This window comes from Boleophthalmus pectinirostris, unplaced genomic scaffold, assembly GCF_026225935.1.
Source record: "Boleophthalmus pectinirostris isolate CB_2022bp ecotype Guang Dong unplaced genomic scaffold, ASM2622593v1 HiC_scaffold_2, whole genome shotgun sequence".
In the NCBI taxonomy this organism is placed as follows: Eukaryota; Metazoa; Chordata; class Actinopteri; order Gobiiformes; family Gobiidae; genus Boleophthalmus; species Boleophthalmus pectinirostris.
Window position 1 is genome coordinate 11,580,528 of NW_026571152.1, and position 25,904 is coordinate 11,606,431.

At 40.2% G+C, this 25,904-nt stretch overlaps 1 protein-coding gene across 3 annotated transcripts in view; it reads left to right on the top strand.

The window, feature by feature from the left end:
- The window catches only part of LOC110168305 (zinc finger C3H1 domain-containing protein), a 32,145-nt gene that overhangs the window by 3,869 nt on the left and 2,372 nt on the right, over positions 1-25,904 (top strand). Inside the window, exons 4-37 of one of the 3 annotated variants that reach the window (XM_055155310.1) lie at positions 1,742-2,170; positions 2,398-2,666; positions 3,187-3,459; positions 3,861-4,119; positions 5,489-5,697; positions 6,387-6,510; positions 6,583-6,671; positions 7,236-7,412; positions 7,798-7,944; positions 9,026-9,160; positions 9,348-9,460; positions 10,770-10,904; positions 12,544-12,718; positions 13,072-13,200; positions 13,734-14,378; positions 14,554-14,663; positions 14,870-15,001; positions 15,084-15,205; positions 15,594-15,692; positions 15,811-15,939; positions 16,653-16,827; positions 17,539-17,725; positions 18,439-18,630; positions 18,853-19,081; positions 19,239-19,344; positions 19,713-19,911; positions 20,343-20,437; positions 22,459-22,566; positions 22,740-22,844; positions 23,238-23,391; positions 23,776-23,876; positions 24,365-24,466; positions 25,266-25,305; positions 25,468-25,530. In XM_055155310.1, the coding sequence (XP_055011285.1) occupies positions 1,742-2,170; positions 2,398-2,666; positions 3,187-3,459; positions 3,861-4,119; positions 5,489-5,697; positions 6,387-6,510; positions 6,583-6,671; positions 7,236-7,412; positions 7,798-7,944; positions 9,026-9,160; positions 9,348-9,460; positions 10,770-10,904; positions 12,544-12,718; positions 13,072-13,200; positions 13,734-14,378; positions 14,554-14,663; positions 14,870-15,001; positions 15,084-15,205; positions 15,594-15,692; positions 15,811-15,939; positions 16,653-16,827; positions 17,539-17,725; positions 18,439-18,630; positions 18,853-19,081; positions 19,239-19,344; positions 19,713-19,911; positions 20,343-20,437; positions 22,459-22,566; positions 22,740-22,844; positions 23,238-23,391; positions 23,776-23,876; positions 24,365-24,466; positions 25,266-25,305; positions 25,468-25,530 (5,756 nt within the window). The remainder of the gene's footprint in view (positions 1-1,741; positions 2,171-2,397; positions 2,667-3,186; positions 3,460-3,860; positions 4,120-5,488; positions 5,698-6,386; positions 6,511-6,582; positions 6,672-7,235; positions 7,413-7,797; positions 7,945-9,025; positions 9,161-9,347; positions 9,461-10,769; positions 10,905-12,543; positions 12,719-13,071; positions 13,201-13,733; positions 14,379-14,553; positions 14,664-14,869; positions 15,002-15,083; positions 15,206-15,593; positions 15,693-15,810; positions 15,940-16,652; positions 16,828-17,538; positions 17,726-18,438; positions 18,631-18,852; positions 19,082-19,238; positions 19,345-19,712; positions 19,912-20,342; positions 20,438-22,458; positions 22,567-22,739; positions 22,845-23,237; positions 23,392-23,775; positions 23,877-24,364; positions 24,467-25,265; positions 25,306-25,467; positions 25,531-25,904) is intronic. The other 2 variants (XM_055155311.1, XM_055155312.1) reach the window with 2 other exon arrangements.

Consider the following 25,904-nt stretch of genomic DNA (forward strand, 5'->3'; position numbering starts at 1 on the left):
ATTAAGGGGAAAAAACGGAGGTGTTTAATGTGCGTGCTAATAGATTTAAACCTCATTAAACGCAAATGCGTTGCAGTTGTACACTTAATTCACAATACACTTAATACACATTCTAACTTAATGCACTTTTAAGATAAAATAAAAGCAAGTACAAAATGTGATGTCTGAAAACAATGAGAAGATGTGCAGGCTGCGTAGCAGGAGCGACTCTGACGTTCTGGTGTGAATTGAAACTTTGAAATTTACGCGTACGCGCAGCTCCGCCTACGTTAAGCGCTGCTGCAGCTCCTGGTGTGAATTCGGGGTAAAGCCTCTTCAGTCATGTTTTTGATGACATGGTAGAAGAAACCTCCAGAAAGTCTATTTTACATAATAAACCATCTTACCATTAAACCATCAATAAACCATGTTTTTTTCTAATGTAAGTTCCATTCTATTGTCAAAAAAAAAAGGGGCTGTTTCCATGGGGTTTTATTCTGTGTAAAAGCTGCTAACCCCGTAGGTTAGGCTAGCTCACTGTCCTTGTTTATACATCAAACTAGTTTTGAGTGTGCTACATGTACTCAGAAATCTAATGGCGTCATTGTGTTAGTAGTAAGAAACCGTTCTCAGAAAACAAAACTGAAACTAGCAAAGTGGATTGTCATTGTTTGTTTATCAGACTCGGGGCATAACCTTGTAGTCCTGTAATGGATGTATGTAAGAAATGTACTGCCATGGATATGTTTGTGGATGTTCCACACTAAAGCATTACAGATAATCTGCATTGGTTAAATTAAAAAAGAAATTTAATGACCATAAATATCTTAAAAATTTGCATTCCTGCTGTGAATTAACTGAAGTATTTTCATATTGATGTAAAACCCAAAAGTTTCTCTATGTAAATACATTGTTTGCTAGTACTTTTTTCCACATGAATAGTTGTTTTGCGTGCAGTGTAGTCTTGTGAGTGCAGTTTGGGCCACATAAATTGAGATATGTAGTAGTTTTGCGCACTTTTGCCTCGCCCCCTTTTTACTCAATTAATTGATTGACAGGGCATGCCTTTCTTCTTTCTTTTCTTCAGTTCACTAGAGCAGACTTTGCCAAAAGTTACATACTGTAAGCTTTATAAGGTGCACTTTTTGGCTATGTTGTGTTAGGGGTTAGTTGTAGCACTAGAGGGGACGAGTGGAGTAAAAACTGGATTTGATACCTTTTTCCTTAAAACTACAATAAAGTGTCCTGTACATTGTCAAATCCAGTAGGTACTAAAAGTGTATATGCTCTTCAAATGTACATTGTTTCTTCTATTGAAAGAAAACAAAAAGAAGATTATGTTGTCTGTGGCCTCATAAAGTCCTCTAACTCCTCTTATCCAAAGGACAAATAGAAGAATGTGTTTTTATACACCAGATAACAGAGAAGATGGAACATAAATAAAACTGTTATACTACGATGATGATGATAAAAACACTTTCTTTAGACAATAGAATGTGATTTTCAACATTAAATTGTAGTATTTTTATATGAGACTTTATATCTGTGTAGTCCCTCAGTTTACCTGGATGGTAGATTCCATAGTGATCCATGGGTGTATACTTGTCTATGTACTCTTATGCTTGTTCTGATACAGCTTAAGATCATTCCAAAGGTATTCAGGAAAGGTTAATTTTTGTCCTGTGATTTGTTGTTTGTGGAGGAAAAGAGGGTTCTTCAAAACTGCAGCCTTTCTAACTATTCCTTAACCTTTCGGCCACAGAGAAGCCAATGGGGCGAAACCAGCCTCGAAAACCTGTTTATAATTGTGCCAAACCAGACACCAGCGCAGAGGAGTCATTTGAAGACTTATTATCGCGATACAAACAAATTCAACTCGAACTGGAGTGTATACGAAAGGAAGAGACGATGGCATTAGAACCTAAAGATTCCCCTGTTAAAGAAACTCAACCAGAGGACAACCCTGGTACTGTTTGTAATAATGATAATAATAATATCAGTATTGAAGCACAGTCTGAAGGGGGTGCTAGTGAGCAAAGTGAAAGCGCCAAGGAGGAGACTGTGGATAAAGAAAAGAAAGTATTCCAGGCATTTAATATCAAACCGCTGCGGCAGAAAGTCCCAGCCAATTTGGACGAACTGAAAAAGAAGTGGGCGGAGCAAGCGGAGACGATAGACACAGACAAGGAGGGTGAGTATGGAGGATTTTATTCTAATTTAGATTTGGTTCTTATTTACTACAAAACATCACCAGAGCAGCAACCAATAAAACAGGAACTGTAACTGGACTAGTCTAAAACTAAACCAGAACCAGAGTAGGATCACAGCAGGACCCGCCCAGGAGTAGACCAGGATTTGAACTGGAATATAATTTGCCAAAGCATTATGAATTACTTACATTAATGTCTGTGTTTGTAGGTGAAGAGGTGAAAATCCAAGATGGCGGAGAAACAGAACCACAAACAAAAGAGAAGGCTTGTGTTTGCTGCTGCAGTGAATCTGAAAGTGAAAATAAAGCAGTCCATGAGGTGTCCAAACTGGAGGAGGAGAGGAAGGAGGAGACCAAGGAGCAGAAAGGGGTCACCTGTGTGTGCTGCAGAGATGATGGGGATGAGACCAAAACCATAAAAAACTGCAAGAGAGAGTCCTCCGTATCAAGTGTGGAGTCTAACAACTCCATTGACAAGGTACAGCAAAATTAATACTACTTCAGGTAACAGGCAACATTTTCTAACCTCTTTGCTTGGACAGACAGGAATGTTCACACTATGGCCTGGGGGTTCAAATATGGCCCTCATATGGTCATAGAAAGCACCACAGATTTAAGATATAAATATGCTCTGGCGCTGGTAACCTCACTGTTTTTTATCACTACTTCCTGTCTAATTGTAGCCACACCAAATTAATAAATTCTGACGAATCAGGGAGTGGACAAGGAGCTGCAAATGGATAACACTGACAGCATGTTCTTCACTGGAGTGCACTTCTGATTTTACAAAGGGAGATGTTTGTGTATCAATGCTAATGTTAATTTTGAGACATAATATATGTTAAAACTATGCCACAAACTTAGCCGCATACAGACCAAATTTTTTGGTTAGTTACATCATACATTATTATAATTTATTGGAGAAAATAAATTTTATTAGTCATGATTAAACTGGACCCTTTTAAAATTGGATCCTATTTTTTTTGTCCATTTGTTAGCCAAAGGTGGAGGAGGAGGAGCTGTCGGAGTTGCAGTTACGGTTGCTGGCACTGCAGTCTGCCAGTAAAAAATGGCACCAAAAAGAACTTCAAGTGATGAAAAAGAGCAAAGAACGCATCACCAAACCTGCCCAAGGCAAGAGTGCTCCCTCCAGCTCAAACCTCAATCCTACAGCGACCCCAAACAGGCAGAGGGTGACCACACGCTCCTCTGCTGCTTCCATCGCACCCCCTACTGAGCGCGCACGGACACGCAGCAGGACCAACTCTCAGGTATGGCTGATACTGTATTGTAAAAAGTTCAATGAAAGATCAGGACTGGCCTAGAACTAAAACAAAGTAATTCGGAACCAGGGCTAAAACTAAGCCACAGCTAAACCTAAGCCAGAACTTAACCAAGACTGAGCCTATCTGAACCAGGACTAGACCGGGGCTGAACCAGGAAATCATGCCAGAGTTTTGTTTAGAGTTTAAGGTGAAGGAGATTTCATTTAATTGTGTAACTTCACACCATTTCGTTTTATGAGTTTAGGGTTAAACAGTGTGGGATCCCTTACTTGGATGGAAATTAAATCACAAATTGTTGCTATTTAAATCTGTATGATGATTGTATCGTGACCTCCACAGCAAAGAATCCTCTTCAATGCATGAATTTTTGACTTTGCTTCTCTCAGGACCGAGATCGAGACTGGTCTAAACCAGGGACCAGGTCTACGGATCGGGACTACAGGGGACCAGACAGAGACCGAACCAAACCCAGTCCCAAACCCAGTCCCAAACCCAGTCCCAAACCCAGTCCCAAACCCAGTCCTAAACCTAGTCCCAAACCTGGAGCTAAACCCGGACCAAAGACCCCAGTGCCCAAGACCCCAGCGGACCGAGGGAGGCCAAACCAGAACAAACCCCAAAGTGCCAACAAGAAACTCAGCCCTGGTGAGACACAAGGCATTTTCATTTAGCTCTAGTCTTCATCTTTTGACCTAAAATATTTTTAGTTTAGTCAAGAATGAATGAACCAATTCCTGTTAGTTTAGTATTAGTCACCCAAATATATGTTAATTTAGCTGACTAAATCTGTAATAGTTTTAGTTAACTACTCTTGTCTGGACATGCTCGATGGGACATGTCCAGGTATGTTTGTTTGGTGAGTTTGTTTATGCCCTGTTTTAGGATTGAAAAGTATAACTTGGATCTTTAGTTATTTACCAAAAATATTAATAATTATTATTACCAATTAGTTATTTTAGTCTGTGAAAATCTGTGTTATTAGTAGCTCGAGTCATTTAATTTAATTAGTCCCTCGAGTCATTTAATTTTAGTCAGTAAAAAAAGTATATTACACACCCACAACATGCTACACAGGTCTCCAGAACAGTTGATAGTCAAGGTTAGTTAATTACAATCAATCAATGAATCTGTCCAGGGACTACAGTTGGAAATTAGTACTGATGCTACAACCTGATGTACACTGCATCTCTCCTGTTAAGGTAAAATGCAAAAGCTGCCCCTGTCTCAAATAAATAAATAAATATTTTAGTCAACCAAACTCAAATTCAGGTTGAATCTAGGGCTAAACCAAGCCTCAAACTGGACTACATCATTTTCATCATAGTTCTAAACAAGAAATTATCAAAATTATCAAAAAGATAAAATGAACAAACTGAAGAGCTGTCCAAGTGCCACCTGAAGAAGCTTGCTTACCACAGTTTGCGACACACCAGTTTAAACTATTTTTACCCATATTTTTAGTCCTCCTTTGGGTTATTCCTTAATTAGAACTGTTCCCTTTAGTGTTAGATCAATTTTAACCTTTATTTAGACCTAGAATAGTCCTGAACAAGATCTGGTTTTCATCTGGTTGCACTCGGTAGGCCTAATATTTTCTTGAAGTTGTATATGAACCGACATCTTTGAGTGTATGTTATGACATATCTCATCCCTAGGGTTTTCCAAAAGTGTTAGCAATCAGATAGGGTACTAAAACTTAGTATTGAAATTTGATACTCATTCGAGTCGTAATGAACCTTTCCTGAATAGCTTTAGTATGATCTTGAGTTGTATCAGAACAAGTATACACTTTGAAAGGAACCTATCTGGACAATTACGCAGATATAAGGCCACATGGAAATATAAAAGAAAGTGCTATTTATTTAATGTTGAAAATCACATTCCATTGTCTACAGAGTTGTGTGAGTTATCATTGTGGTGTCAGGAATAGATTGGATACTCAAAACCAATTCTTAGCATCAAAATTGAGTTTGAAATTTTTGTACCCTGACAACACTACTGCTCTCTCCCAAAGCCTCATCAAAGCAGGCTGTTCGCAGACAGCAGCTAAGGAATTGGAAACTTAAACAACAGAGAGAACAGGAGGAGAAAAGACGACAAGAAGAGGAAGAGAGGAGGAAAAGAGAAGAGGAGATAAGGAGGATAAGAGACCTCTCCAACCAGGACGAGCAGTACAACCGCTTCATGAAGCTGGTGGGAGGGAAGACTATTACACCCAATAAGGTAACAGGGACTGGAGGTTTCAAAATGCCTCCAGAATTTATCTCATGCAAAAGGAAGGCACCTAACACATTTAACATTCTCTTAACAAAATAAAACTATTATAATTTATTTTTATTAATGTAATCATAATTATTGTGAATTTTAAACAGGTTTTGGCACTTGTAAACTTTGTTTTTCTGCATAACAGTACCTCTGCTTATCTCATAGCTGCTGCCCATGTCCAACCAGGAAGTGAAATTATAAACTACACCAGCATTTAAAAAAAAAAATAGAAAAAAAACAGAGAAATGATTTTTGGTAAAATCTTAAAGGGTGTGCACTTATTATTTTTCTCATGTATTTGAGCAAAATGTGACTTGCCCCACTGTTTTGTATAAGCAGCTCTTGAGGTCAAAATTAGTGATTAGTGATTATACTTTCCGTATCTAATTGTAAAACTTGGATGTTTGATAATCGGGATGTGCGCTACAGCTTGCTAGTTCTTGCTGGCTTTACCATCATAGCATGCATAAGGTCTGAATGTACAAGATGAGTGAAGAATACATTTGGAGCACTGCAAACCGTTTGAAATGAACTCATTCTGTTTTTCATGTTTTATTACATCTGTACTGGGTTAAAACTAACTATAGTTATGTCACAAAATTTGATGAATGAATGACATTTTAATCAGTTATATTTTATTCTTTCAGTCCAGAGATCGTGAACACAGAAAGTCCACAGGCAAATCTGGTTTAGACACCTCAGGAAACCTTTACCAATATGACAACTATGATGAAGTCGCCATGGATACTGACAGTGAGACCAGCTCCCCGGGTAGGCAGAAACTCAGCATTTTTAATTCATATTTTACACATTTTTTCCTTATAATTCTTGCGTTTTCTGTAGTTCCTTCTCCGACCCATAACCCTTTTGCTGGAGGTGACTTTGGAGGATTCCCTCAGTCCTTATGCTTGGCAGGCACTCATTTTGGGATGGTATGAACATTTTTTTTTTTTTTTACATTTTACAGCTTTTCAATGCACATAAATATAGTAATGTAAGGAAAGTAGGCCTGTAGCTGAGTAACGAAATTTTTGGTCGACTAAAGACATGTCCTTTCAATCGGTTAGTCAACTAAAAAGGGGTTGTGGCTGGAATATAAGTGACCCAAACAGCACTTTAAACAGAAATGTACTAGGAAATGTTGTATTTGTATGCAAAAAGGTAGATTAAATCCCAAGTTATTAGTTAACTGACTCCACACATTCTACTGTAGCCCTATGTTAATCCTTATAACATAATGATATAATTTCAATAGATGACTAATACAGATTTTCATCAACTAAGACTTCAGTGGCCGATTTAATTGAGTAAACAACTAAAGGCCTGCAGAATTTTTTACAACAGTACCTTTTTTTTTTTTTTATAATAAAAATTTAAATTGTGAGAACTTGTCTCCAAAAAAGCAATACAATTATACTGCTGATAAAACGATAAAATGATAAATTGGCAAACCACTTTGGCACACCCTTAACACATGCACTGTATTTATTTTTTAGGGGTTTGGTCAGTCGTTTGCCCCACCCACTCCTCCCCCTCCTCCTCCGCTCCCTCCCCCTGACGAGTTGGAGCCTCCCCCCAAACCGCCCTTCGCCGATGAGGAAGAGGAGGAGGAGATGCTGCTCAGAGAAACCTGCCTCATGTCTATGGCCAACAAGAGGGTGGCTGCGGTCGGGGTGAGAAAAACAACTGATTAATACACAAAATAAGAAGAAAGTATGCAATATTCAGTTTCAGTATTACTATGACATTTCAACATCCATTAATTTGTTTGTAAAAATCAGGTACAGCACCTTTAAAAAAGTGCATCTTAAAAACGTGACACACAACGGTTTGCAGCGGTCCAGAGTTATTCCTCACTTACTTTATGCATTCCAAGCATCCTAATTATTCACCACGATGAGTTTGTACTAAAGATTTTACCGTCATGGTAAAGCTAACAACGACTAGCATGCTAACACACACTTTTCATCTGACATTAAAACTATGCAGACAGTACACAGCAGACTTATTTTGACCTTGGATGCTTAAACTGAATGAAAGTGTATTTTGTGTGTGTAGGAGAAGACGTTCAGTGGCCCCTCCTCTCCTCAGTCCTCGGCCCAGGCTCATCTCAGAGGAAACCTGAGCACAGTCAACCTCAACGCAGCCCCCCCACCCCGAAACAAGTTCAACAGGGCGCACCACCTCCCCAAAGCACCCCTAGTGGTGAGTAGGTCTGAGCACTGTAGTGTACTGGTATATACTAGTATTTTTTTGTAGTGATGCATGGGGTGACCCATAACCTGAGTTTGGGCAGGTCGAATAACTTAATTAAAAGTGAAAAGTAGAGCCTGACCTATATATCGGTTGGCCGATATGCTTGCTGATAGCAGCTGATATTTCACGTGGGCATGTGCTATGTCGTTATAAATCTTAGACTCTCTACGTTATGTTCATTTAATCCAATTTACGGACAGATAAATGTCCTAATATGTGGCTCCGCATCAGTATTTATCTGCGGAGTCATTTGTCTGTGTGTGTGGCCGTACCGTCCCTGAACACACGTCACTCATGTCAAGCCACGTCACTCACGTGCTCGTGTTTACACGCGCAGACACCGATCCAAACACTGAGATTATGTTCTTTTTATGGACAATCGGTTTGAGTCTGGATTAGGGCTGGGCGATATGGATCAAAAAATATATCTCGATATATTTTGCTATATCTCGATATACGATATATATCTCGATATATGTTCAAGAAAAAATAACCCCCTAAAACTGAAAACTGCAAAAACAAATATGCCAAATTCCACAAGGTCTTTTGAAGTGTAAGAGGTAGGCAGTTCATATAGGAACATTTAAGATTACAAAAACCCTAATTACATAAATAATAATTTAACTGTAAAATAAAAGAAATAATACATATTTACTTCTTTTCATTCATAAATAAAACAACTCAACACAAGCTCATCTTTGCATTAACTCTGTTATCCAGACCATAACCATAACCATGAGCTCCTTTAGCAGAAGCAGCTCAGGATGTTCCTTATTTTAAAGGATCCATGTTCCTATCCAGCAGTAAGGAGCTCTGAGGTTTCCCACAATCCACTGCAGATCAAACCCAGCGTTTCCAAACACTATTGTACAAGTTACACTGCAACAGATTAATTAAAATTTTCTGCATAAATAGACTTTACATTACTAAACGTTACAATACATGGCAGTTAGCAGAACGTTCATTTCTATAGTCTATGGTTGTTCCCTGATTTTGGTTTAAACCCCGCTCTCTTGCTCTCTTCTCTCAGCTGCCCAGGCACAAGACTGTGGTGGTTTCTCTGAATGATTCTGACGACAGTGACAGTGATGCAGATGGCTCCTCGGGTCAGTCTGTGTTTGGAGGACTGGAGTTCATGATTAGAGAAGCACGACGCACTGTGGAGGTCAGACACTCTAATGTACCCAGCATTTAAATGTTTTTATTAGGGCTTCCAGCTGGATTCTTTAACATACAGTATACAGTTTGTGTATATAGAAAAATTGATCATTTAAAGTATAGGAATCTTATTTGTATCTTATTCAAATCCTAATTTTTGCAGTGTTTTGTTTTGACATTCTGACTGTTTCCAGGCAGCGAAGCCCAAAGGAGTATCTGAGAAGGAGAATAACCCCATGAGGACCCCAGAGGCTCTGCCAGAAGCAAAGAAAGCAGAATACAGACTGTTAAAGGAGGAAATTGCCAGGTAAGAAACAAGATACTATGGCATTTAAGTGAAACTTTGTTATTTTAAATGAATTACAACTAATCTTAGAGTGTAAGAGTGAGAGATATTTAAAACTAGAAAAGCACTCAGAGAGCGCAGACCTCCGCCAAGGACTACCCCCATTTTTTTATATAAATTGCGATAAAATCAGTCTTCTGGATCAGATCCGGATCAGCCTTTGGAATATGAAAGAGGATCTCATTGTCCATCCCTGAGTCAAATTTCATGGGGTTTGGTCAATAATTAACCGAGATATTGAGAAACAAAATTTTTGGCCCCATTTACCACAATGTTAACTAAAATTTCAAAGTGATCCAGAATCCAGGATTTCTTCCGGATCACCCCCAAAATGATATCAGTTCTTCCTTTTCACATTTCCAACAAATCCTGAAAATTTCATCAAAATCGGTCCATAACTTTTTGAGTTATGTTGCTAACAGACAAACAAACAAACAAACAGACAAATGCCGGCAAAAACACAACCTCCTTGGCGGAGGTAAAAATTGATAATACCTCATGTGGCTCTGTGCATAAGAGTACCCAGCTAGCTCACAATTATTGCCCCTACTTCCACGTCCTTTAAATCTCTGTGATCATGCATGAATATGCAGCTGATCAGTTAGTTTTTTATGGTCTTAAAAATGAGAACTAGCTCATTTTATACTAGCATGATAACAATCACATCCTGATTATCAGACAATAGAACACTTTATAATTGGATGCAGCCAGCACATGGCAAAAAATGTACAGAGCCTTTAATTTTGACGCAAATTGGTAACAAATAAACAAACAAAAATAAACATGGAGATAATAGAAACAGAACTAATGGCAATAACATTTAAATATCTGGACATACATAGTTAGATGTTTTGTAGAAATGCTAAATTAGAGAAACCTGCATAATGTGTGAAAACAAAACAAACGTGCTGCTTCCATTTTTCAGTTTTTGGTTGATTTGACTTTTTATACAGGCCTTGGCACGAATCTAGACATTTACAGTAATTTTTGATTCATTTCTAATGGGTGGTCAATATAATATCATTATTTCACTATTGAATGTCTCCCATCAGACACTTTTTGTGTGATCCTCACTCAGCCAAGACATTATCTAGCACTTTTTAGCAAATTCCTGATGGATTGTCATTATTGTCTGAATAGTGCCATTGCCACCATCAGATGTATATGCTTTCATTTGTTAACAATTGCTGTCACTGCCTTTACTGTAACAATGTAAAACACAAGAGCTCTCTTCTGTCATTCCAATGCATGGGTTGTGTTTTGTTTGCAGTCGAGAGAAGCAGAAGATGTTGACTTCGTGGAGCTCTACGTCTCCGGTTTTCTCAGACTCTGTGATGGAGTCTTTGACCAAACCTTCGGCAGAACAACAGCTGACAGAGGCAGAGCACAAACTCCACAAACACAGGTCAGATCGGGTTTATTTAGGGGAATTTTCAGTGTGAAGGTTATGGACAAAGAAAAGCAATTATGAACATCTCCAAGAGTAATAACATTTGAGAGAAAACTGAAAAATAAAGGACTAAAATGTATGCCTGGATTCAACTAAAGAAATTCTTGGTCCAAGACATGTCCTGCTGATCAATTAGTTGACGAAAAACAGAGTGTGGCAAAAGCTCTCAAAACTATTCCATAACTCTATTTATCTGACCCAAACTGTATTCACAAGACTACACTTGCACAGAAGTGGAAAAAATGCAGATTAAACCCATGATTCTTTTCCAAATTTTCAATTTATCCACTAGAAATCCTGCTGTTGCTGCTGTTGTCCCATATAAATACTCATATTCTAAACCAAATAATTAGTCAGCTTATAAACATTTTCGTTGACTAAGATTAAAGGCCTACAGCTCTACAGTCAAGACAGATCAGTGATCATTTTGACAGCCAATTTAAATTTTTATTTTTTTTTTTACCCTAAACCTGATGGTATTTTAATCGCTGTTCCCTCATCAAAAACATGCCAGAGGTTTAAGATGTCATCCATGCATGTTTTAGTCATTTTAGCTATCTCTCTCAGACTTTCTCTATTATGTAAATACAGTCAAAATCTGACAGAACCTGTTTGCAGAAGTCTAAAATACTGACTTACCAGCTTTTACAGAGAATAAAACTCACTGCAGACACAGGGAGGGTGTCTGACAGAACATTAGTTCTCAAAAAGGGCACGAGAGAAGCCTAAATGACTGATTGTGTCCATCTTGCAACTCTTGTGGAGCTGAGAGCAGCTCAGCCAGGTCCAGTTTGGTGCTGGTGTTATGAACAGAAGAATCCAGAGGTCGTTCTGACATAGATAAGAGAAAGGGAGGACAAGAGGAATGTTGGTTTCTATGGGAAAGTGCACTGTTGCGTGTTAGAGGAGAATGTTGAGGCCTCTGATAGTCTTAAAACAAGCCAAACAAAAATTGGTATTAAAAAATATACTTTACATATTACATGCATAGATATTTCTGTTTAATACCACAAGTAATCTGCTTTTTGGATCAGCACAAGGAATAAGTGACATTTATACTCAAAAATGTGCAATGTGAACGTGACTCAAACTACAGTGGTCATGACTTGAAACTATTAAGATATTAATCAAATTTTTTGTCTATTGTTTAGTTTGAGCTGACTAGTTAGAGTGTTCACCTACCGATCCAAAGGTTGCCAGTTTTGAACCCTACCCACAGACAAAAATTCTGTTGTGTCGTATCCTGCCTAGTAAGAAGTAATTGGTTTGTATCTATAATGAGTCATAGAAGTTTATAATTTAACCCTCTATAGCTCAAATCTCAACTTAGTACAGAAAAATAACAAAGATTTCCCCATTTGTACAAGGGAAAACTCCCCAATGAATACTGACCCTGAAAAATGATTGTTCCATCTATCATTTATTGAATGAATTCTATTTATCGTGACCTTCCTGTTTGTGAGTGAGTGTGCTCAGAAGGGCTTTTATCAGTGTTGAGTGTCAATTATGCAGAAAATGGTAAACTTAGACTTTTCGAAAAGCACTATATAATGCTTTATAATGATTACTCCCTTTCTGTTGTGTCTGTTCACAGGGAACTGTTAAAGAAGGATGAAGCGGTGCTCAGACATCTGCTGCAACAGGAGCTAAAGAAAAGAGAGAGTCTGCGAGCGGCTGAGGCTAAAGTCTCCAAACTCAGAGAGCAGCTCCAGGCCTCCGAAAAGATCGCTAATGCTAACAGGACGCTACTCAGGAAACTGCAGGAACAGGTGTGTATGTGTTGCGTAAATGCCTTGTTTGTTAGAGCAGCAGCTAAAATCACAGAGGGAACTACATAAACCAGGATTCTTTCCACTATTTGAATTCAGACCATCTGAAAAAATAAGAAATTATTTCTTCATGTGCTCTGAATTCAAACAGAATAACTTTTAAAATATTGTAAAGGCATTTAAGAAGGAAAAACTTGTATAACTGCGATTCTGTTATTAATGCCATAAATACCGTACCATGACATTTGGATATTGTCACGTCCCTGATGTTTGGTTGCATTATTTTTGAGAGGTTGCAGATGTGCAGACAGGTGCGTTGTGTGGAGGTTTCATATGTGTGTTTGTTTTGTCAGGTGCACCGTGTGGAGCACAGAGTCTCTCTGAAGAAGTCTGTGGAGGTGAAGTTGGAGCAGGAGTTGTCTCAGGCTCAGAGTGCAGCAGCCAGAGGAAACAAGAGGAAACATGAATCCAACCAGGCAATGGTCAGAATATACTGGTTATACTGTACTATTTATATAATGCATTTTCAGATACACTTCTCTAATCAGGCCACAGTTTACTATATAATGTCCGTATAATGTTTTTTAAAGCTTTTAAGGCTCTAATTACGCATGGAGGTTTAAGTTATATCTATATGGCGTAGCTCTACCACATGACTTTTTTACCAAAAACAGAACATTTTTATATTTCATATTTTCAATGCATGGAAAATTGTACTGCATCCACTAAACTTGTATATCTCCCTAAAAAATTTTCCAGAGTATGGTTTTAACTGCGTATTTCCATGGAATCACTTCGGTGTCATAGTACCTCTGAACTTGCATAGTGTTGCTTTAACATTGGCATTAGCATTAGTTAGTATAATCCTAAACTTTGAAGAAGATGCAATTTGAGGACAATTTGCAGCCCAAGTCTAATTATTGAGATTACATAAGGTTACAAACATTTACCAAAATGGTACTTCTAAATAAGTGTTTATAGTTTGGTGCTAAATCTGTCCATTTTTTTTTTTCAGCCCAATAAGGTTCAGCGTCTAGACGGAAAGGAGCGTCACTTTGCCGAACTCATTGCCCAGAAACAGCGCCTCCAGCAGCTCGAGTCGGAGTACGCGCTCAAAATCAAAAAACTGAAGGAAGCCCAGGCATTACGCAACAAGACCACCTCCATCGAAGCTCCATCTGAATCTCCCATTCAAGCATCCACTCCACGAGAACCACAAAACCAACCACAACAGGAAGCAGCAGTAGCACCCCCTAGTCCCTTTTCTGTACCGCAGCCGTCACTACACGATTTAACGCAAGACAAACTAACGCTGGACACAGAGGACGAAGCAGAGGAATCTGAAAATACACCAACATCTGCGACTAGAGGCCAGAGACGACATTCATTCCGCCAGTCCACCTCATTTACAAAGCCCCATTTAGAGCAGCTAACATCTACGCCGGCTAAAGACAATACTGCTGCTGCTAATGCTACTAGTGCTAGCATGGTTAAGCTAGCCAAAGGTCGTTCTAATTGTAGTGAAAAGGCAGAGGTTTTTGCAGGATTAGATGTGGATTCTCTGAAGAAGAGGTACCAGCAGCAGCCTCAGCTTGGAGAACTGCTGCAGACAGAGCTTGAGAAAACAGGACAGGATCTACAAACATCACCTGTGTCAAAGGTGAATATAATAAAGTGGTTTGTATGTGACTGGAAGTGTTGAAGCATCCCAAGGATTTTAATAATGATAATAATAATGCTACAATCTGGTATGTGCACAATATCTTACATATGTTTGTTAACTACCATTAAAATTAATACTTCTTTTGTAAATTTTGTCTTTTTTTCTGCTTCAGGTGGCTGCGTTTGAGCTAGATGTCAATTCCACCCAATCAGGAGCTTCCGATTTGAGGCCTGTTCCGTATGGACCCTATCACAGCCCCCTACTGGTCTTCAAATCATACAGGTGAGTTTTATAGTGTGACCTCCCTCCATTCATTCAGTGGCCACTCTGTGGTACTGCAGGCAGTCTCTGAAAGGGAAACATGAATAACAGCTTTTTACGCATGAGCAAGAATGATTCAAAATCTCTGACAGTTGTGAAAGTACTGCTAATGATGCCATACTTAATCATGCAAGAATAGTAATGATGTTAAATTACTTCCCCTGCAGGTTCAGTCCTTACTACAGAACAAAGGAGAAGCTGTCTTTGAGCTCAGTCACCTACAGTAACACCATCGACCCCAAAAAGCACTTCTGTCGCTTCGATTTAACAGGAACTTGCAACGACGACGGCTGCAAATGGTGAGCAATATAAGACACCTGTCACTTAATTAAATTACTTCTTTGGTTTGGTTCTAAATGTGTATCTCCTGTGTGTTTTCAGGCAGCACATGAGGAACGTGACCCTCAGTGGGAGTCAGCTCTTCCAGGACGTCCTCTCTTATGACCTGTCTCTGATCGGCTGCTCTGAGAAGAGCTCCGACAAAGACATCAGTGCCTCTACAGGTAAGAATCAGGGCTGCACCAGGGCTACACCCTGGTCTTTTATTAATGGCCATATCTTGATTTACAAGCAAAATATTTAAATAAAAACTCCAGGATCATGTGGTGCACGTTAATATGAACACGTTAAGGTTGGAATTATGAGTCTGACAACAGCAGTTACAGGGAGAGGTACCACAATTTTTCAATAGAAATTGAATCGGAACCAGAGTTCGAAGCTATTTGTAACACAGCTAGCATCTATATATTAGTCTATGAGAGACACTGAAGGATTGGTCAAATGCTTAGGACAAATTTGCTTACCTTGAACCAGGGCTGGACCAGGACTGAGCAGCAACTAATGGGGAAATCTTTGCAAATTAAAACTTTTTTTTTCTGTTTGTTTTGACAGAAAAGTACATAAAGAAGCTTTTTGGTCCCAATAATCGAATGAGCATTGATCAGAAGGCCGTCCTCCTGGTGAGCAAAGTCAACGAGAGCAAACGCCACAGTGAGTTTATAAATTAAACTTCTTAAACTAAAGAAAGACCAAAGATTTGTGGGTGCAGTGTAGAGCCTTCTAAGATTTTTTCTCATAGTTTTGACATGTTTTTGTTTGTCATTTTCAGCTCCTCCATTCACCACATTTAAAGACCTGAGGCAATGGAGACCAAAGCCCCTCCTCCTGTCTGCAGTTGACTCAGAGGAGAGCAGTGACAGTGAGGAGCCAGAGGAGGCCACCACTCAGGGCAGATACGGTACTGCTACTCATTTACTGTTTAAAAAGTGGTAAATTTAAACTATAAGACAGTATGCAAGATTCAGATTTACAAAACATTGGACATGATGGCCAAGTTGTTTATGTAATTATGCAATGTAATTTCGTGCTTTGGTTCTCAAAACAATTATCACAAAGCAAAATGAAATCCTCACATGACCCTCTTGCCAGTTTAACATGCTAAAACATGGGAAAACTAGAAAAGCACTCAGAGAGCGCAGACCTCCGCCAAGGACTACCCCCATTTTTTATATAAATTGCGATAAAATCAGTCTTCTGGATCAGATCCGGATCAGCCTTTGGAATATGAAAGAGGATCTCATTGTCCATCCCTGAGTCAAATTTCATGGGGTTTGGTCAATAATTAACCGAGATATTGAGAAACAAAATTTTTGGCCCCATTTACCACAATGTTAACTAAAATTTCAAAGTGATCCAGAATCCTTCTGGATCACCGGAAATCGGTCCATAACTTTTTGAGTTATATTGCTAACAGACAAACAAACAAACAAACAAACAAACAAACAAACGCCGACAAAAACATAACCTCCTTGGCGGAGGTAAAAACAGATACTATTAACCCAAATCATTTATCTTTAGAACTAGGTGACATTTTACAAATTTAATATTTAAACTGTAAAAAATTATCCTTCCAGTCAATCATCCCAGTCTTCTGTCTTCCCCTCTCTCCAGCAGATGGCAGCACTGACCTGAGTCCGTCGGACGTGTGTGTGACTTCAGAGGATCGACGTTACTTCTTCAGTGAAACAGATGATATTTCAAACCTGGAGGCGAGCGTTTTAGAAAGTCCCTGTGACACTCAGCTGTGGATCAAACTGGCCTTCAAGTACCTCAACCAGACAGACACGTAAGAGACAAACCAGTCTATATGTAATATGCCTACACCTAGACTGAAATGGGGTTAAACCAGGTCTAAACTAGGATCAAACTCTAATTAAATGCAAATAAGTATAATGCATGTTATGTGGGCTTATTCTGTTGTAATTCTATGTAGTTGACCACCACACAAAGGAACAATTATTATATTATGGCTGTGACAATGACTGTATTGCCCGATATTGAACCATGAGTAATGAACATGTTTCAGAATCCACGGTTTTCGTTACACTTTTTTTTGCTCTAATGTTGAACCATAACAGAGAAACAACTGTCTGAGATAGTCTTAGGTAGTTGTCTCCACCTGATTCCCATTCACCAATGAATCTGATTGGTAAACTTGTCTCTGGCCCAAAGTGGTCCAAAGTTATTCCTCACTTACCTTATGCATTCCAAACATAAGTATTCACCGCAATGAGTTTATGAGTACTTTTTACAACTTTCAGAGACCAGAGCAGAGTTTGGGTGACCACACTAGATTTTAAAAATGCTTTGTAATTATCACATTGAATTGGATAAATGGAGACAGCACACAGTGGTGGTATTTTGACCCTAAGAGCTTTTACAGTGTATCTGTTCTCGGGCTGGCTTTATTTAATTACATGAAAGAAATCATCTGTTTATTATCTAGAAATCTATGTATTGTGAATTCCCCTGTGACATTGTCTGTTTCTGTCCTCAGTCCCCCTGCTGAATGTCTAGAGGGAGCTCTGAACACGCTCTCTCGCGCTCTGGAGAATAACTGTGACAACCCTGAGGTGTGGAGCCAGTACCTCTCGCTGTTCTCCAAAAGGGGGAGCCGTGCCGAGGTGCAGGAGATGTGTGAGATGGCTGTGGAGCATGCCCCTGACCACTGTGTCTGGTGGGCTGTAAGTATGGCTGAGAAAATGGCAATATATCTTTGGTTCACACTGATTCAGGTAATATAATATGTAACGTGACTGCATTTATTAGACGTCTGAAGATTTTTACAGTATTTACATTAAGAGCTTAAAGGGGAGATATTATGCAAGGTCGAATTTTAACAACATTTATGTAGAGTCATTCATGCTTGTTTGAGTAATCTTTATTCTCCTGTATTCAAGATTTTTTTGCACTGACCTACCCCCATTTTCATTTCCTCTGTACTTACTTTCATTTCCAATATATACCAATATACTCTTTATTAGTGTGATCTGCAGCTATCCATGGGGGGGCCGACCGCATGCAGTACTTTGTTGTGATGACGTAATTTTCCTACCCAGAAAGTCACCAGACTTGTTTTTTTTATTAACTAATTTTAGCTCAGTATTGCAATTTAAAATGTGCAAATTATAAAATAACTATATAGCAGTCACAAGGACAATATGTAATCTAAAATGATGTTACTGGAGGACATCTTAACAGAGTGTACTCTACACCAAATTATAACAAACAACTTGGACATTACTCCCAATGTTTTTGTAAAAGATTAAATCAGTAAAAGCTATATTTGATTTGAACATGTTTACCTCGTATCTTGGAACACAGATGGGTCATAGAACTTAAAATCTAAATCTTGGATTCAAACCTTTTAAAATCTCTTTTCTCTCTCTCTCTTCAGTACTTGTCTCTGGAGCGGTCTTTTGAGGGGAAAGACTCTGTGTCAGAGCGTTTGCTGCAGTTTCTGGTCTCGGAGGCACCCTCTTGTGGAATGTCAGAAAAACTGTCCTTTCAGATCCTTGAGGCTCTGCTCTATAGAGTTCAGCTCAGCTGTTTCAGTGGGAGGACGGAGAATGCTCTCAGCATACTACAGGTGTGCACTGGGACTGGGACTAAACTAGGCTCAGAATTGGATTAGAACAAGACTGAGACTAAATCAGGACAAATGGGACAGAAATCTGAAGCAGGGTAGAACTGAACCATGATAGACTAGAAATCAGGACTAAACAAGGACTATTTCACATTTTAGCCAGCCCTGAAATTGCAAATTGCAATCTGGTTTTACAAAATCAAATCCTACCCATCTCTCCTATAGGTCTCACTGAAATCAGATTGTGTGGTGGACCTGTTGACGCCTGGAGACCGTGCTCTGCTTTGGCTTTGTTTCATCCACCTGTCGGAGTTCCAAAGACTGCCCTCTTCTCTCTATGATGCGGCTGATTCTGGGCCCTCTCGGCTGGTCAGTAGAGAGAGCTTCCTCCTGCCCTGGAGAGGAGCTGAGGACATCTGCACCCCCCTGGACAGACTCATCTCCATGTTTCAAGGTATGGGAATGTCTAATTACAATTTTATCAGAAATTCTATGGTACAAGTAGAGGGGAGTTTGAGGAAAAAATGCTCCATCTGAAACTATATTACATTTTTGACCTTGAATGTAAAACATGATCTACTACTTCGTACTGTTTTAATTGTGTATTTCAGATGGCATTGCTCAGTGCTCTGATAACTCTCTGTCTCCGAGTGAGAGGACTGTGGCCTGTTTACCTCTGCACACCAACCTGCTGCACCTGCACAAAGTCCTGCTCAGGTGAGACACACTAGCACCTTAAAAAGTGATTTTTACAGTCATAAGGTGAAAAACACAGTTGTTCATTTGCAACAGTTTGCAGTGGTTATTCCTCAATTACCTTATCCTAAGCATCCTAATTACATTCTCACAGACCAGAGTGGAGTTTTACTGTCAGGTACCATTTTATCAGATTGTAAAACGCTTTATAATTAGATGTGGACTTATTTTGACATCAAGACCTGCTTATACAATAAAGTTGAACTGGGGAAAGACACATTTTGCTCAGGTATATGGGAAAAATTAGGTACTCGTTAGTTATACAGACCTCAGCCCTCTATGAGAATTTGTGACTGCATTTTTAGAATATCGTGATTTGATTTGTTTAGATTTGATGAGGGAATCCTTCTGTGTGAGGCACTCCTCCAGTGCTGTCCTGAGTCCTGTGTTCTCCGTGATGCGTTAGCCGAGCTACACATTGCTAAAGGAGATGCTAACGCTGCTGTTAGCATGTGGCTACATGCACTCGTTGAGTGCCCAGACAACGCAGAGGTCTTCTACCACTCCTGCAAGTTCCTCATGGCTCAGGTAACACACAACTCAGACATACTGAAGGATGACCAGTATGACTCCACCATGGAACATATTGAATAGTCGTTTTAAGTCTTATTTTGAAAATCCAAACATTGTATGCAATCTTAAAGGAACTGTATGTAGCCTGTGCTCTTACAATATGTATATTTTTGTAAAGTATTACATTGACAACTGAATCTGGTTTGCCAGTCCCTTAACCTGCAAATAAAGACATATACAAGTTTTTCTCATTCACAGTATATGGACATGAAAGCTCAGATTTCCCTCACTGAGCTGCAGAGGCTGCACTAGCACAGAGCTATGACTGGCTCTAGGTGCTGGGGTTTAGGTGGTGGCCATTCAGATCAGAGAGAGGCATATTAAGTCTAAATCAGTTGGGTTTCAGAGTGTTCATAGTTAAATCTTCTGTATGTTTTTGTGATCAGGAGAAGTCTAGTGCCCTGGCTCCTCTGTTTCGCGGCTTCATCTTGTCCCTGTGTGAAGAAGAGGACAGTCAGAAGAAACCCGTCGATGTTTTACGGTACTTTTATCACTAGGTGAAATTATAAAGGGATTATCAGACTACATCACTTCATGCTCTACTGTGCAAGTTTCCTGTAGAAAGAGCTCTTGTCCTGTCTGGTATCATGTCAGTGTCTTGTAGGATTTCAGCAGATTTCATGTTTTCTCAGTGGCGGGGCTAGTTGTATTGATCAGGTATGAGTGGATGTCCGGCTACTGAAGTTTGACATGTTTCTTCTCGGCATTTACACACTCACCCGCATTTAATGCATACGGGTCATTATGTCATATCCCACTCGCTAATGTTCATTTAGCATCATAATTTATTTTATTACACAGTGATAAACTGTTTTAGTGCACTGTCAATATTGCTAGTTAGCATTGCAACTTCATGTTCACCACACAGACAGCGGTGCTTTCTGGACTGCAGCTGCGTGCACATCGGCTGTGGTGATAAATAATCCATCTGTAGATGTACTGAAATTGGGCTTTTTAACAGCACAAAGTACAACAGTACAAAGTCTTAAAGGTTGTATAGAGGATTTTCCAAGGAACGAGAAATCCAGCGACTGTTTGTCCTTTTTCAAATGTTGCGCATGCGTGAAACCACCCCCCCTCCCCTACAGCTCCCTACGTAGAAACGCCTCCTCCTTACGCCAGAAACAGGTCTGTTTACAGCCGGTGCGCTGCACATGACTTGTAAACAACTAACTGCAGTGTTGGTTAGGCAAGGCGGAGAAGTGAGGAGCGGGGGGAGCGGGTGCGTGGACATTTTGTGCGCAGACGAGAAGTGAGGAGCAGCGGGAAGAGCGGAGCAGGGAGAGGAGAGAGGAGAGGGGAGTGGTGCGCGGAGATTCCGTGCCAGGAGAAGTGAGGAGCAGGGGGAAGAGCGGATCGGGCAGCGGGGACAGGAGCAGGAAAGGGGTGCAGAGAAGGTGCGCGGAGATTCAGTGCGAATGAACTAGCTACAACACACAGCAGCAAGCGGACTCTTTCTTTGCCTTGAAAATTACGTTTTCAGACATAGGATATCGCTTTCGTGTCCTGAAAAACGTTTGACTAGCTCTTGGAAATAAAGTACGTTTTCATAATAAGCAGAAGTGACCTGTCCAGGAGTAAATTGGCGACCAATGCGTCAGTCTTTAGACCCTGTGTCTGCTTCAGTTGCGCCATCGCTGGAATGAATCTTCAAGAATCACCTTAGTTTGGCTTCGCTGCTTTTCCCCTTGTCTTCTTCTTTTCAGCGACCTCAAAAACGGACTTTCTTTTGCGGCTAACTGCTCCTGGATTCTTGTCTTGCAACAAACTTTGTGCTAACTGCGAGGAAGATATAGGTAAAAAAAAGCCGCTAAGAACTGTTGCGTTGGTGGAGTAAACAGCGTCTGTGCAGCTTGCGTCTGTGGACTGCGTGACAGGCGTACGTAAACCACGTACCGGTGGCGCGCAGGCAAGTCAGTTACACTAGAAACGTAGGGAGATTGATTGACAGCCTGTCAGCTAACAGATAACGAGGCAGTGTCGTTATCTATTGGCAAATGTTTAGCCCCACCACGTCCAGAGTTGATGAATTTTTATTCTCTTTTTTATGGTCATCATAATTACAAGGCTACTGCATCTCTATAATGCTATCATTGACAATTTGAAACAACCTTTAATGGTCCAGTGGATCAGTAAGTTTTAGTGTAGTCAGAGCTGAGGAGTCGTACTGATGACATGCTGATGACACGCTCAAATACGAGCACTAAACTCTCCTCCTTTCATTATATGCATCCAGTGCATCTTGTTGGCCCTATGCTTTGATTACTGGACACTCACAGTGTTGGATTGTTTCCTTGTCAGCATCTTTGTGTGTATGTATGTGCGCAGTGTTCTGGCTCAGAGTGTGTCATACACAGACAGAGCACGTGCATGCACCGAAACAAATAATCTGGTCAAATCAATAGACTAATACAAAGATTTTACCTGCCACCAAGTTCTAAGGTTCATAACCATGTCCATAGTGTTGATATAATGTGAATCATTTTGTTGTATTTTGTTTAGACACATTCTGGGCTTCTCCTGTGACGAGTTATTAAAGGGTCCCATCATTAAGAAGGACCTCCAGGAGCAGCTGGGGACTCAGATGCCCTACCTGCACCTGCTCCACTGGTCAGTACAAATTTTCCTACGGTCACTTAAATCTCTGTTAAAGATGTTTTGTTTAAAACAGTTAAAAATGTTAAATGACAAATGTCAAATCTATACTCTGCTCCCCTGTAACATTTGTGCCCTTGTACATGTGTGTCACTTCTTGTTCTCTGATCCCTCTCTTCTGTCCTCAGTCGGTGGCAGTGGCTGCACAGTTCTCTGGAGGACACAGTGGAGGCGTTTGAGCGCGCTCTAGGGGCTCCTCTGCAGCGTGATGAGCTTCACCGACTCTGGATGGAGTCAGTCTCAAAACTCAGTTTTTAATCATTTTAATCTAGTGTTTATACAGACACCAGTGTGGGCTACTCTGTCCTGACATGTGCTCTATGTCTCTCACCATTCTCTCTCCGCTCATTTCTACCCCTCTTTCTCTCCCCTCATATTTCCTCCTTTTTTCTACTCTTCCCCATCCTCTCTATCCATGTCTCTCAATTCCCTCTATCTACTCTTTCTCCCTCTCCCCACCCTCTCCTGGACTCTTATCCCCCCTCTCTCTCTCTCAACTCATTTTCCCTCTCACTTTTTTCCTCTCCCTCCCTCCTCTTTCCACCTCCCTCTCTCCACTCTCCCTTTTCCTGTTTGCCATTCCTCCTCTTACCCCTCTCCCCCTCTCTCCCTCTCTCTCCATATAGTTACCTGTTGTTCGTGAGCTCTCAGCAACAGACCCGTGGCTCATCTAAGCTCTTCTCAGACCTGGTTCTGAGGTGTTTGAGCACCGTCCCCTCACGACTGGAGGTCCCCTTTAACCCAGCTGAGTTTTGGAGCTGTTACAAGTTTCACAACCAGGTAAAAGAAACGGGTATAAACTCGGTGTAAACTAGGACTAATGCAGGACTAATGCAGGACTAATGCAGGACTAATGCAGGACTAATGCAGGACTAATGCAGGACTAATGCAGGACTGATGCAGGACTGATGCAGGACTGATGCAGGACTGATGCAGGACTGATGCAGGACTAATGCAGGACTGATGCAGGACTGATGCAGGACTGATGCAGGACTGATGCAGGACTGATGCAGGACTGATGCAGGACTGAAGCAGTTCTAAAGCAGTTCTAAAGCAGTTCTAAACTGGATCTTAACCAGAGCTGAATGTTATGGTTCTGTATACGGTATTCATAATGAACCTATAATGTTTTATGTAATCAGTTTTCTGTTTGCATTTGTCCAGGTGGTGTCTCTGTACCTAGGCTGCCTGCCTCCTTCCCAGCATGCACTGGTGCTGGAGCGGCTGCGGTACTCGATGCCCAGCAACACAGAGCTGGGCCTCAGGTAAAGTCTTAAAAAATGTGAAAACCTGAAATAATTCATTTTAAACAGTTTGCAGTGGTTCAAAGTTATTTGGCACTTAACTTATATATTCAGATCATCCTAATTATTCACCATGATGAGTTTTTATAACTTTCAGAGGCCAGTTTGCAGAGATGGTAAAGTTGGCAATAACTAATATGCTAAGTGCACTTCCTGGATAGAAAAACACTTTATTTAGATGCAGACAGTACACCACAGACTTATTTTAACTTTATATACCTACCTACATATATATATATATATATATATATATATATATATATATATATATATATATATATATATATATATATATATATATATATAGCACAAATACATGGAAAAGGCTCTTTAAACTAGTAGAACCCCATGCATTTCAGAACAGAAGTTTTATAAGCACAGAAAGGCCTGGGAATTATACTGTGAACTCTTGCTGTGAGGTGTGAGTGCTAACCATGTGTGTACTTCAGGTTGCTGCATCAGGAGTGGCAGGAGGGAAACCTACAGCACCTGAAGTTTCAGTCCAGAATGTTGAGCAGCCACGCCCCCAAATGTCTAGCCAACTGGAAAATGTAACTATCATACTCAACTATATTAGACAAATCAGCCTTAAAGGTCCTAAAATCCTATCCTTGTGAGCTTTAAACCATGTTACAATGTTGTTACCTCATCAAAAACAGACCTGGAGTTTTGTTTCATTCACACATGTTTGAGTAATCCAGATGTCACGGCGAGGAAAATAACAATCATGGATCTTATCATAAACACCAGCGAGCATTTGTACTCATACAAATTATTATTTATCTGCACCAATCTCTGCTACAACATCTACTGTGGAGAGGGCAGCAGCAACGCCCAATCCAAAGATGTAACCTCACCGAGCGAACACAGATACAGCAAATATTTGGTCTCTTCCGCTGACCACTGCACTGTCACTTCATTTTTCCACCATATTCCACACACACATTTTCTTTGTTTGTTTATTTTAACATGTGTGAACCGTGTGAATCAGCTGACGTACTTTGTCGTCACAAAGTAAGTTTTACCTGGTTTCCAATGGGAACCAACTTTTTGGTTCCCGAATGCTCAGATTACCATGTCAGTCGTTTTAGGGATTAGGTGCGGAACCAGTTCTCTGTTGGCCTGAAAATACTGAAGGTGTTTACGGTTTGAGAGAAGAACTGCCTAAATATGCAGAGCTTGTTTTAAGTATGTGTGAATGAAACAAAACATAACTCCAGGATGTTGTGAAGAAAAAACAGACTAAATCTGGAGTAAAGCTGGGATTTCCAGTTTGAGGATGTAGTATGTAAAAGTGACTTGCATTGTCAGTGGTCATAATGTTATGAGTGTATCCAAATGTCTTTCCAGAGCCATCGCTGCAGAGAAGGAGCTCAACGAGAAGTCCGAGGTGAGATTTGGGCTGTTTTAGATGCTCACCAGATGGCGCTATTTTCCCCTTTCCCACTAAAATGATCTGCAGGGCCCACATCTCTCCATTGTTCATGCTGCTCCTGTCTGCTCCTGTCACGTGTAGTATATTTTTACCTTTGTTTCCCTTTCTCTGTTTCAGGTTCGGCGTTTGTACCAACAGGCCCTGAGTCACCTCCCGCTGTGCGCCGCTCTCTGGAAAGATGTAATTCTTTCACTACGCACATTCACATTCTGCACTCGTTTACAGCCATAGAATATGAGAAACAAACTATCAAACCTAACCTGTATTTGAGCCACAACCGCCCTGGGGCAGACTGCAGTGCACGGTGACCCATTGTTACTGCATGTATTGACACTTTGCAGCTCATCAACATTGTCTGTGGATGTGAAGCTAACTGAAAGCACTACTCTGTTAGAATCACTGTTACTCAAGTTCGACTTAATCTGGACTTTATCTGAACTCAGATAAACCATAAATAACCATAAATACTCTTGTGGTGTTTTTGTACTTCTTGTCTTCTATGGCTCTGCAACAAACGTGAGATGTTGTTTGTTTTGCCACTTAAGTCACAGGTG